General features: G+C 37.3%; 1 protein-coding gene across 2 annotated transcripts; it reads right to left on the reverse strand.

The window, feature by feature from the left end:
* Nucleotides 1-176: 176 nt before the first annotated feature.
* Nucleotides 177-4,693, reverse strand: LOC17896613 (protein RRP6-like 1). 2 transcript variants are annotated; one of them, XM_023787825.1, is made up of 14 exons: nucleotides 4,090-4,693; nucleotides 3,834-3,989; nucleotides 3,442-3,600; nucleotides 3,274-3,357; nucleotides 3,112-3,191; nucleotides 2,968-3,018; nucleotides 2,776-2,884; nucleotides 2,174-2,256; nucleotides 1,984-2,029; nucleotides 1,803-1,890; nucleotides 1,548-1,717; nucleotides 961-1,101; nucleotides 718-876; nucleotides 177-646 (listed from the first exon to the last, which is right to left on the reverse strand). In XM_023787825.1, exons 1-14 carry the CDS (start codon nucleotides 4,621-4,623, stop codon nucleotides 335-337), a joined length of 2,172 nt encoding a protein of 723 aa, XP_023643593.1. In that variant the 5' UTR covers nucleotides 4,624-4,693; the 3' UTR covers nucleotides 177-334. The 2 variants fall into 2 exon arrangements, with proteins under 2 accessions (XP_023643593.1, XP_023643594.1); XM_023787826.1 differs by lacking the exon at nucleotides 718-876.
* Between the last annotated feature and the right edge of the window lie 6,424 nt (nucleotides 4,694-11,117).

An 11,117-nucleotide genomic window follows, 5' to 3' on the forward strand; every position in this document is an offset into this window, starting at 1 on the left:
GTAATATTGCAAAGCTGATAGCAAACCTATTGATTTATAGCAAACCTATTGATTTAGGGATTCCAAATCTATCTTTCTTTCAATAGAGGCTCCAACATCTTAGAAACGAGGCCTGGATCTGCATGGTATTTTCTGAAACACTTTCATTTTAGTTTATCAAACTCAATGATAATTGCTATGTTCAGTTTAGGGTTGATTCACCATTTTAATTAACACATCGAAATACACAAGTCTACTTGTTGTATACACAGACAAGTCAAGATAGATTGTTGTAACACACAAAACAGCCACCAAAATATTGCACAAACTGTACCGCAAAAGCTAATCAAAAGACCTACTTGTCAAGAAACCCGCGTTTCAGGCTCATGAATCTCTTATCCTTCTCACTTCTCCTACTCATGTCTCCATCATTCTCTGACTCATCATCATCGTCAATCACTATAATCTCAGTATTACTTGTCGTCGGCTTTTGAGTCGTCGGCTTTTGAGTCATTGATAGCGATCCTGGTCCCGTAGAAGACATTTCCGAAGCTCTGTTCGAAGCATCACCTGTTTCCCAGCTCTGTTTATCAGGCTCATCATCATCATCCAGCACTATGGTTAACTTATCTGGCTTGGATTTGGACACTTTAACAACTTCCTTTGCCTGCAACGTGTTTATCAGCAGATACAGTTTTCTACAAATCTCTAACTCCTCAGACTATATAACAATCTTACCTTGTTGTCACTTTCAAACTTCATCTTTGACGGCAGAACTCCAAAACCACTGCTTTGTTTTTTTGAATCATCCACAGAAAACTTATTCAAATTCAGAGAAGATGATGTCGCCTCTTTGCCTGTTTTCTCGATCTTAGGTTTGATATTCTTCTGAACAACCTAAATTAAGAAAGCCATAGAGTAAAGAGAATATCTAACGTTAACTAATTACCAAGAGCATGGATTAAATTTTCAGAACCTCACCTTGTTGTCACTTTCAAACTTCCTCTTTGACGGGAAAACTCCAAAATCACTTCTTTGTTTCTTTGAATCATCCACACGGAACTTACTCAAACTTAGAGAAGAAGGTGAAGCCTTTGCGCCTGTTTTCTCACTATCGTCAACCTAAATTTAAAAAAGGCATTGAGTAAAGAGTTTTTTTACATTCAAAATAATTACCAAGTGCATGCAATAAAGCAGCATGACTCATATGGCTAAATAGAAAAATCTCAAGGTTAACCACCGCCAAACTACTAGACATTTTGTTCACATGCTATTGAAGGATGCAAGATTTAATTCCTAATAAACCTGGTTTATGTATGACCTAATCAACTAAATCAAGCAAGCATCATATATAGTCACTGTTAATTGCTTTTCATCAAGAAGGCAAGTACATACCCCCAAATTAAAACCTTACATTTTAAAAAAAATCTACTAGATAACACCAATCGTTGCCAAAAACTACTCTAGGATTGAAAGGCAAGCACATATTTTTCTTAGTCCCAATAACAGAAAGACACCTAAAACGAGTTAATGTACAATAACAATTTATAACATAATAAATATCTTACTGTTGCAGGACGGCAATCTCTTAGAGATTGAACAACTGGCTCGAATGCCGCTGCCTTTAGCATAGATTGTCTGATGAGACTGATCACTGCGTCAAAATTACGCTCGATGTAAGGATGCTTTGACTTCAACAACCGGCGCAACTGACCAACATAAAATGGCATGTCCTTGGCTGTTTTTTAATAAAACAAGTTAGACCAATTAAGAAACCACCGAAAAATATCCAAGGACCTAGAGATAAAAAGTAAAATATCTACCTATGTCAAAAAGAGTTTTATTTGGCAATACATAACCGGTGCTCTCATCATCTTCACGTGCAATCCGATCTCGCCATTCACAAAGCCCCTGTAAGTTAGCAACTAACTAAGTAAGCTTCATATAGTAATATGAAAGGCAAGTGAAGATTGCCTTGGATCATTACGCAAGTTGGGAACATACCGCAACAATGGAAAGTTGAACCGCATTGAGATTACCTGTCTGAACCCTAACAAATGCCAAAATGGAAACACATACTACAGATTAGTTTAAGCTAATAAACCATGCATAATTTAATAGGGTACTGTTCTTCCATATAGAAGCAATAAAGCAATTGACCAGTTAGCCAAAGAACAGGTAATAAGCAACAAACCCATAAACGTGAAGATATGAATCCGCAGTCAAAAGCTCTTTCTCATATAGTTGCATGCACACATCATAACTGCGTTTGTAAACCTGTTAGCATGGGTACCTTTGTCAATATGGTTATCCAAATATTTGAAGAAGACACAACAACATACGTGAAACTATAGATACAAATGAATTGATGCCTGAACTTCATGCACCAACAACCATGAAAGGTATACATAAGAAAGGTATACACCAATAACTTATTATGAACAATCCATGAAAGGTATACATGACAACGAGACATCAAGATGAACTAGAGGAATCAAAGAAAACATAAGAAAGCTAAAGCACAGACCAAGAAGGAAGAATATTTATGTGTTTGCTAAGCCATGCACAAGATTTCTATTTAATAAGCTCTTCCAAGAGCATAATGATATGTTGGGTTTCTGTTTAACATTATTGGGTGAGAGCAGAAGGAACAAGAGTCACGTATCTTATTTTGGGAGCAATCCTGTATTTCCTTGTGTTTAATAAAGTTAGGTGTTTGTTTAAAGTATCCTCTCTACTCTATCAGTTTACCTTGAATCAAAATCTAAAAAAAAGGAAAAACCCATAGATTGTTACCTCTATAAGAGGAGAGTCAGATTGCTCGTTTTCCTTTGCCATTGTGTGCAAATCTATTTGCATTACATCATAAATGTACAAAAGATAATGGGTATCTTCTCTAGCATATCTGTCATTACATGGAAATGGTGTGAGCTCAACCCAACCAATGCAATACAATATTGAAAGAGACTAGACAGGGAAGATACTAACTTTGTCATTACATCTGGAAGTGGTCGTATTCTCCAGTCTGCATTTTGGTATCTGCAGCCAAATAGCAAAATATAAATTTAATAAGAGTGGGAGGATGATAATGCAAAAAGAATAAAGGTTAACCGAAATTGGATTATTCTGTACTCTTTGTTTGCAGCAACTCTGCAATAATGCTTCAGAAGAAACTCCAGACTATTTCTCTCCAGCTTTAGCACCCTTGAGGCCTGACAGAAAACAAAAATTTCTTCTTAAGATGTAAAACAAAGAAACATGGCTTTGCGAAAACAAAATAACCAGAAATCAAACCTGTCCTGTGTCAAAAAGATTGCAGACATAAATGCCGAAATCCCTTTGAAGCCAAATAATATCTCGATCTGCTCCATGCATTACCTATGTAAATTAAATGTTTTCATATTGCATTAATCATACTCCGGGAATTCTGTTGAAAATATTTATTCAAGTTTCAAAGGAAACCTTTTTCTTTTTCGGGTCTTTGAAGAGTTCCCTTAGATAAGGTCCAATATGATCCCAAAGCTTGAATGTATCAACAATATAATCCTTGGTTCTAGTAGAGATTTGCATCAAGCATGTCAATCCTTGAAAAGATCTATACTGATTATGCTCCAGATCAACCTACAAAAGGAATAAAAGACAATAAACTTAGCAAGAAAGATAAACAAGATACACCAATAAATATGGAAAGAGATACCATCATCGCTAACTCATAAATTAAGTTCTCTTTGTCTACTCAATATACTAAAGATAAAGACTTTAAGTGAGCTTAGCATAATCAGAAAATTCTCACATTCCAAGAACGCATTGCACATTAGACAAACAAAAATAAATCCAAGAGTATGGAAAATTACAGCAAACTCGTCAACACTTTGCAGTGTCGCAGCTAATTCCTCAAGATCTTTGACTTCTTCAACAATCGTTAATGGAGTCTCATCCAATGGGAGATACTTAACAGGCTTCATCTCACTTATATCTTTATCCACAAAATCCATCACCGTAAACTTCTCCTGCAAAGCATTACAAACAAATAAGCAAAACACAAATCACATACAGAAACCTAAATAACCAAAGATTACAGTTCCAGGTTCCAGCAAAACGAAGACTAACCAATGGATGAATAAACCTTAGACCATCCTCACTCTTCTCCAACAAAACATGCTCGAAAGGTTTATTCGCATTGTTCACCACAATCTTATACTCAACTTGAGGCTTGTTAATCGTTGGCAAATGAAAAGGAACCTTCGCCTTACCATGTTCTTTCTTAAATTTCACAGCAATCGCCTTCTCTGAATCTTCCTTTACTTTTCGATTCCTCTTGAACTCATCTACAGAATCGTCAAATTTCTCGAGAATCGCATCGTTCACGTTGACAAGCCAGTCAAACGAACCATCACCACCACCGCCGTCAACGAATCTCACCGATTTTTTATCACCGATCGTCTCAAGAGCACACTGCGAGCTCCGAGCTAGTTCATCAATCGGACGCTTGAACTCGTCGGAACTGTAGAGAATTTGGAAATCACTGTTCGTCGGAATCGTACGAGAAGTCGAAGAGAGTTTTGAGAGAGTCTTCTGGAATGAACCATCGACCAACGCGTTCAGAGATTTCACCTCCGCCATGTGATTATGATTCTCACTCATTTTTTTGGATTTTGGCTTAGGGTTTTAGAAACGCCATGGGAGCAAAGAAGGAAGAGGTCAAAGAAGTCAAGTCTTAGTCAAGTGAGATTACTACTCGTTTTAAGCTTAACGATGATAAGGACGTAATCTTGTTGATTAGTATCTAATCTCTGTTGTGTGACATTAGTCAAAATTTTGGGATTTGTTTTGGATAAGAGACCAATCACAGCAAAGGAGAATAAAGTTAGATTGCTAATGTTTTTTTGGGTATTTATGGAAGAAAAAAAAAAAAACCACGAAAAAAATAATTAAAATTCTTATGGTTGCTTATTTCTTGACCGCCGCTATCTGCTAAGCCGAGATCTTTTTAACCAAACTTTTACTCTAATGACGTGATTGTTTTCTGGTGAGAGACGCTTTGTTTTGTTTTGAGATGTTTTTTTTCTCTTATAATTTGAGTCACTCTCACCATTTTCCATTGTTTTCGGTCCCTTCCCTCCTCTTGCACCATCATCGAAGCCTCCATTTTCGTTGATTCTACCAAAACCACCAGACCCACCGGATTCTCATGTTTGCATTTTTTTTGACGATTCTCTTCCTCAGCCGATGCTTTCTTCCTTTCATAGAAGGCTTGACTCACTCCTCCAACAGTCCTCGACTAGATATGGCGTTCCTCCCTTTATCAGCATCCCTTTCCTCCTTGCAAAACCGCTCATTATCTTTGGACTGGTGTTTCATTATGAATCCCTCGTTGCGACAAGGATTAGATAGTTTGATAGCCATCTTTATCTAACTACCTCGACCAACTTCCTTACCTCCTCTGCTCATAAGTTTCACCAGGTATGCTTTCTCTCTTGCCCTTTATCTCTTCTAAGATGGGAAGGTCTTGGATGTATGCTGAGATTGTGGCTATGGTTTTGTGGAACTCGGATTTAGCTATTTTGGTGTTGATGGGTTTAGTTACCTTTGTGTTTATGATTGTGCTCTTTTGTAGCACACCCTTATCGCCTTTATGTTATCTCTTACTGCAATATGTAGATTCTGTGTCGATTTAGTATTTCTAGAAGTTGTCTTGTGGCAGCTTGGTCCTAAATCTTGTTTTCAGTACAACTAGCTTGTTCATCGGTCACACCTCTTGTCTCTCCTTTATAGAGCTTATTATCCTCCTGGCTACTTCACTAGTGTATAGTTGTAACGCCTCGACCGTCCCTTCTCCAAGTGGGTTCCATGTTCACTATCAGCCCATGGGCCCACCTCTCTTAATGGGCTTCATATCCTTTCACTAGAATTGTGAGCCCATCTATATCTGACGGCCATCTTACTACGTCTAGAAGGATTAAATACTTGTTTACGAACCCTACATATCTCCACATGATGATCTCTGTGTTTTGGCCTCGATCACACAGTTTCGACAACCACTTCCCAGAAGGTCCCCATCTTTTGATTACTCCAGCATAAGACCATGTCCAATGGTAGTTTGTTAAGTAGTTTTTTTATTAAAGTATCCATATGGTATTGGTCATATGGACAATGTATTTTGTGATTTTGATGTCCATCAATTTTCTATGAATCAATTTGTATCTTAATCAAACTTATTATTGTTCTAGTTTTTCATATGCACACAAACTGTATAGTACAACAAGTGTTTTGAAATAATATGCCCATTATTGTAATTGTTACTTTTATATGGACAAGTTGTAATGGATATGACATTTTTGGTGCCAACTTAGAGTTTTATGAATACATCAATTTTTATGTTAGTTTGGATGTAATTAAGAAAATCAAGTTAGTGTACATACCTAAACTCAACCACTAAATCTTAAATCTAAACTCCAAACCCTAAAACCTAAAACAATAACAGACCCCATCAATAGCTTCATTTGGACTCGGAGTTGCAACTTAAACCCTAAACCCCTAAATCATATATCTTATATCATAAAACCTTAAATCTAACCTTAAACACCAATGTCTAAACATAAATCTTAATTATAAATCTAAAACCAAAACCATAAATCATACGCTACATCCTAAACATAAATCTTAAATATAAATCTAAAACCAAAACCATAAATCATACGCTACATCCTAACCTACAAACATTAATGAACATTCGAGCATATCCACACTATTATAACCACATGGATATATATAGGGTAAATGTGTCCGTAAAATCAAATCCAAATTAAAAATTATACTATGGATGGCTTATAATTCATTTGATATGATGGTTTCCATCAACCATCGTCGTGTCATTGGCCATTACTATATCACTCGCATCTAAAAAAACGTGTCTAGTTTTTTTTTTTTAATATAAATTTCATATGATACGAATATTTAAAACAAACACAATTTAGTTGAATAAAGAAATATGTAACTCAATAACATACACAATAACACAAAAATGGTCTATAAACCCAAAGAAACAAGTAGAAAGCATATCCATCTTAACTTGTACCATATCAAATTTTAATTTAAGTAAAAGAAGTAAGAGAAGCTCACACATGAGAAAATATATAAAGTAACATCTTAAAGTGAGTAAAAAAGCAAATCTCAACCTCTTGAAATTTATATTCTATTCTCTTTATACCAATTTGACGTTTGCATTTCTTTACCATATAGTGGTTGGTGTCTTATCACATGTTCACAAATTCTTGTTATCCACGAGGTAATGTCCATATGGAAAACAGAAATAGAGGCAAAAGAGTGAACATATGCCATTGAGAAAATCAAGAGAGTTGTATGCACTATACATTAATAACTGAGAGAGATTAGTTATAAAAAATAAAAAAATAATAAAAAATAGTAAAAAATAGTAAAGGGATAAAGAAACGTGAAGAATGAAAGGGGTGGAGAGAGATTGGTTGGGAAAAAAAATAACAATATTAATAAAAAAAATATTATAGAAACAAGGAGAAGGAGAGGAGTTTAGAGTTTGAGGAGTTATTAGTCTTTTCCTTAGTAAAAATTATAGGAGTAGCAAAAAGTGCGTGTGTTGGTGAATAGTTTGGGTTAAAGTAGGTGTAGATGCTATTTTCTCTTTTAAAAATACTCCATTTTCAAACTTTATCAAAAAACCACTAAAAATGTTAAAATTTATCCAAATATGTGTGTAAGCTTATAATCATTATACACACAAATTACCTTTGTATGTGTATAAAATTTTATATATTTTTTTTATAAATTGTGTAAAGGTAAATTATAAAAACCTTTTAAACTCTTTTAAAAACATTTTAAAACCTTTTAAAAACATTTTAAAACCATTTAAAACATTATACAATATTTATATCGATTCTCAGTAGTAGTTATTATGTAGAAGTACCTTATAAAGCATATAAAACTTTATAATTTTTCATATTTAAACAAGGGTATTTTTGAAAAAAATTTGATAAATGGAGTATTTTGAAAAGGGGTACACCAAAAGAGGTATTTCTCAAAAATTCTAAATAATTTTCCTGTTTTATAAAATTTTGTTTTCAAATTTTTGTATTTAAGAACTCCAATTAGAGTTTTACCATTGGAAGGGGATGATTTTAAAAAATTCTTATTTTTGAAAAGTGCACAATTTATTATCCAAAAACTACTTAGAAGTTTAAATTAAAAAGTTCAATTGGACATGCTCTAACATGCTTAACTGTGGAGTTCTCTCAGGATTCTTGACCGAAAAGATAAGTGTACATTGGTGACATAGATGGTCAAATCAATTCATTTAAGCCTCTCCATGAACAAGGGTTCCACAATTCTCCCCCACTAACAAACCGCAACGTCCACATTGCTCACTAAGACCATCAAACCCTAATGGTGTGAGCCCACTACTCCACACATGTCTGGGTTCGACTCATATGTCACTTGTAACTCCCTGACCGCCACCTCTCCTAGTGGCCTCTATGTTCAGTCTCAGCCTATGGGCTCACCTCTCTTGATAGACCTAACGTCCTCTCACTAGGCCCGTTAGCCCATCCATATCGACGGTTGGCTTGCTACGGAGGTGTGGCTTTAAAGACTTGCTTACCGACCCTACAAATCATCACATGATCTTTTCCTCTGTTTTAACCTCACTCACACAGTTCTGAAAACCAGTTCTCGGAAGGTCACCTATCCTTGGACTACTCTAGCATAAGCACGCTTACATGTGGAGTTCTCTCAGGACCCTTAACCAAAAATTTAAGTGCAATATGGTGACATATGTGGCCAAATGAGTTATTTTAAGCCTCTCCGCAAAGATAGTTCCCCCTATTAAGAAGCCGCAGCGTCCTCGTTATGCACCAAGATCGTCACCCCCAAATAGTGTGACCCCCCCAATCCACTGTTGTCTGAGTTCAACTTTGATACCACTTGTAACGCCTCCACTGTCCCCTCTCCCAGTGAGCCCCATTTCACTCTCGGCTCATGGAAAATGGACGGTCGGCTGTGATGACGGTTGCACGGAGTCCTTGAATAATAGACAGTGGGAAAGATTGGAAAATGAATCCATGGTAGTGAGAGGAAGTGATGCCCATTGAGAGAGGTGGGACCATGGGTTGTGAGTGAACATAGGGTTCATTAGGAGAGGTGACGGTTGGGGCGTTACAAGTGGAATCATAGCCGAACCCATACGAGTGTGGAGTAGTGGGCTCACACTCTCAAGGGGTGATAGTGTTGGTGCGCAATGAGGACTTGCAGTCTGTTAGAGGGGGAGAATTGTAAGACCTGGTTTGTGGAGAGGCTTAAATGAATTGATTTGGCCAGATATCTTTACAAAGTGCAATATTATTTTCTGTCAGTAGTCGTGAGAGAACTCCACAGTTAAGCGTGATTATGCTGGATTAGTCAAAGGATGGGTGACTTTCTCGGACGTAGTTGTCAGAACTGTGCGAGTGAGGCCAAAACACAGGGAAATATCATTTGGTGATTTGTAGAGTCGGTAAACAAGTCTCTAAAGCCTCCTTGAAACGTAGCAAACTGGCCGTCCAATATAGATGGGCTCACGAACCTAGTGAGAGAACATGAGGCCCATTAAAAGAGGTGGGACTATGGGCTGAGAGTGAATATAGGGCCAACTAGGAGAGGTGACAGTCGAAGCATTACAAGTGGTATCAAAGCCGAACCTAGACGAGTGTGGAGTAGTGGGCTCACCCCTTTAGGGGGTGATAGTCTTGGTGCGCAACGCAACGAGGACACTGTGAAATGCTAATGGGGGAGAATTGTTGGACCCTGATTTGCGGAGAGTTTTAAGTGAATTGATTTGACCACCTATGTGACCAAAGTGCACTTATCATATCAGTCAAGGGGTCTGAGAGAACTCCACAGTTAAGTGTGCTTATGCTGGAGTAGTCAAAAAATGGGTGACCTTCCCGGAAGTGGTTCTCGAAACTGTGTGCGTGAGGTCAAAACACATAAAAGGATCATTTGGTGATTTATAGGGTCGATAAACAAGTATTTAAGGCTCCCAGATGTAGCAAGCCAACCATCGGATATAGATGGGCTCACGGACCTAGTGAGAGGATGTGAGGCCCATTAAGAGAGGTGGACCTATGGGATGAGATTGAACATGGGGACAACTGGGATAGGTGACAGTTAGAGTGTTATTAATATGGTTGTGGAACCTTTGTTTGCGGAGAGGCTTAAATGAATTGATTTGGACACCTATGTCACCAAAGTAACTTACCTTTTTCGGTCAAGGATCTTGAGAGTACTCTAGAGTTAAGAGTTAAGCGTGCTTATGTTGGAATAGTCAAAAGATGGGTGACCTTCCTAGAAATAGTTGTTGGAACTGTGTGAGTGAGATCAAAACACAAGAAAATATCATGTGGTGATTTGTAGGATCGGTAAATAAGTCTTTAAAGCCTCTTGGACATAGCAAAACCTACTATCAGATATAGATGAGGTCATGGGCCTAGTGAGCGTATGTCAGGCCCATCAAGTTGAGAGTGAAGATGGGGCCTACTGGGAGAGTTTACGGTCGGGGTGTTACAGTGGTAGTGTTCCATAAGGCAGTGTTTGGAAGACTGTTCTGCTTGAAGCATAATCGAGGATCGTTGTTCACGACAGTTTTCGTTCAACATTTGATGGTTGTTTTGCGTTGACGACTCGGGTGAATTTTTCTCCTCTTCTTTTTGGTTTTGAACTCTTTAAATTCCTTTATGGAGGTATCACTCGAAGCTCATCACATCTCACTTGCTATGCTGAAGTAGTGCGGGTTGTTTCATCTTCTCTCTACGATTTGGGTTGGACATTTTCAAGTTATGATAGTTCCATAACGACCTCTTTCCCTGAGAACAGAGATTATGTTACCTCAGCTCTTGTAGCGGAAGCACTTGCTTTGTGCAATGCACTCATATTGGCAGCCATTCAGCCATATCTTGCCGCTCTAAGAGTGTTGAGGGATTCTCAAATCTTGGTTTTACTCATCAAATCTAAGGAAAGTACTACAAAGCTAATAGGGATCTTCCATGATATAGCATTGTTATGTAACTCCTCTACACCAATCTCTTGGAGTGTAAGACCCTTTATTTTAATCAAGTTTCAGTTTGCCTAAA

The sequence above is a fragment of the Capsella rubella genome, unplaced genomic scaffold (assembly GCF_000375325.1).
Source record: "Capsella rubella cultivar Monte Gargano unplaced genomic scaffold, Caprub1_0 scaffold_2, whole genome shotgun sequence".
Lineage (NCBI taxonomy): Eukaryota > Viridiplantae > Streptophyta > Magnoliopsida > Brassicales > Brassicaceae > Capsella > Capsella rubella.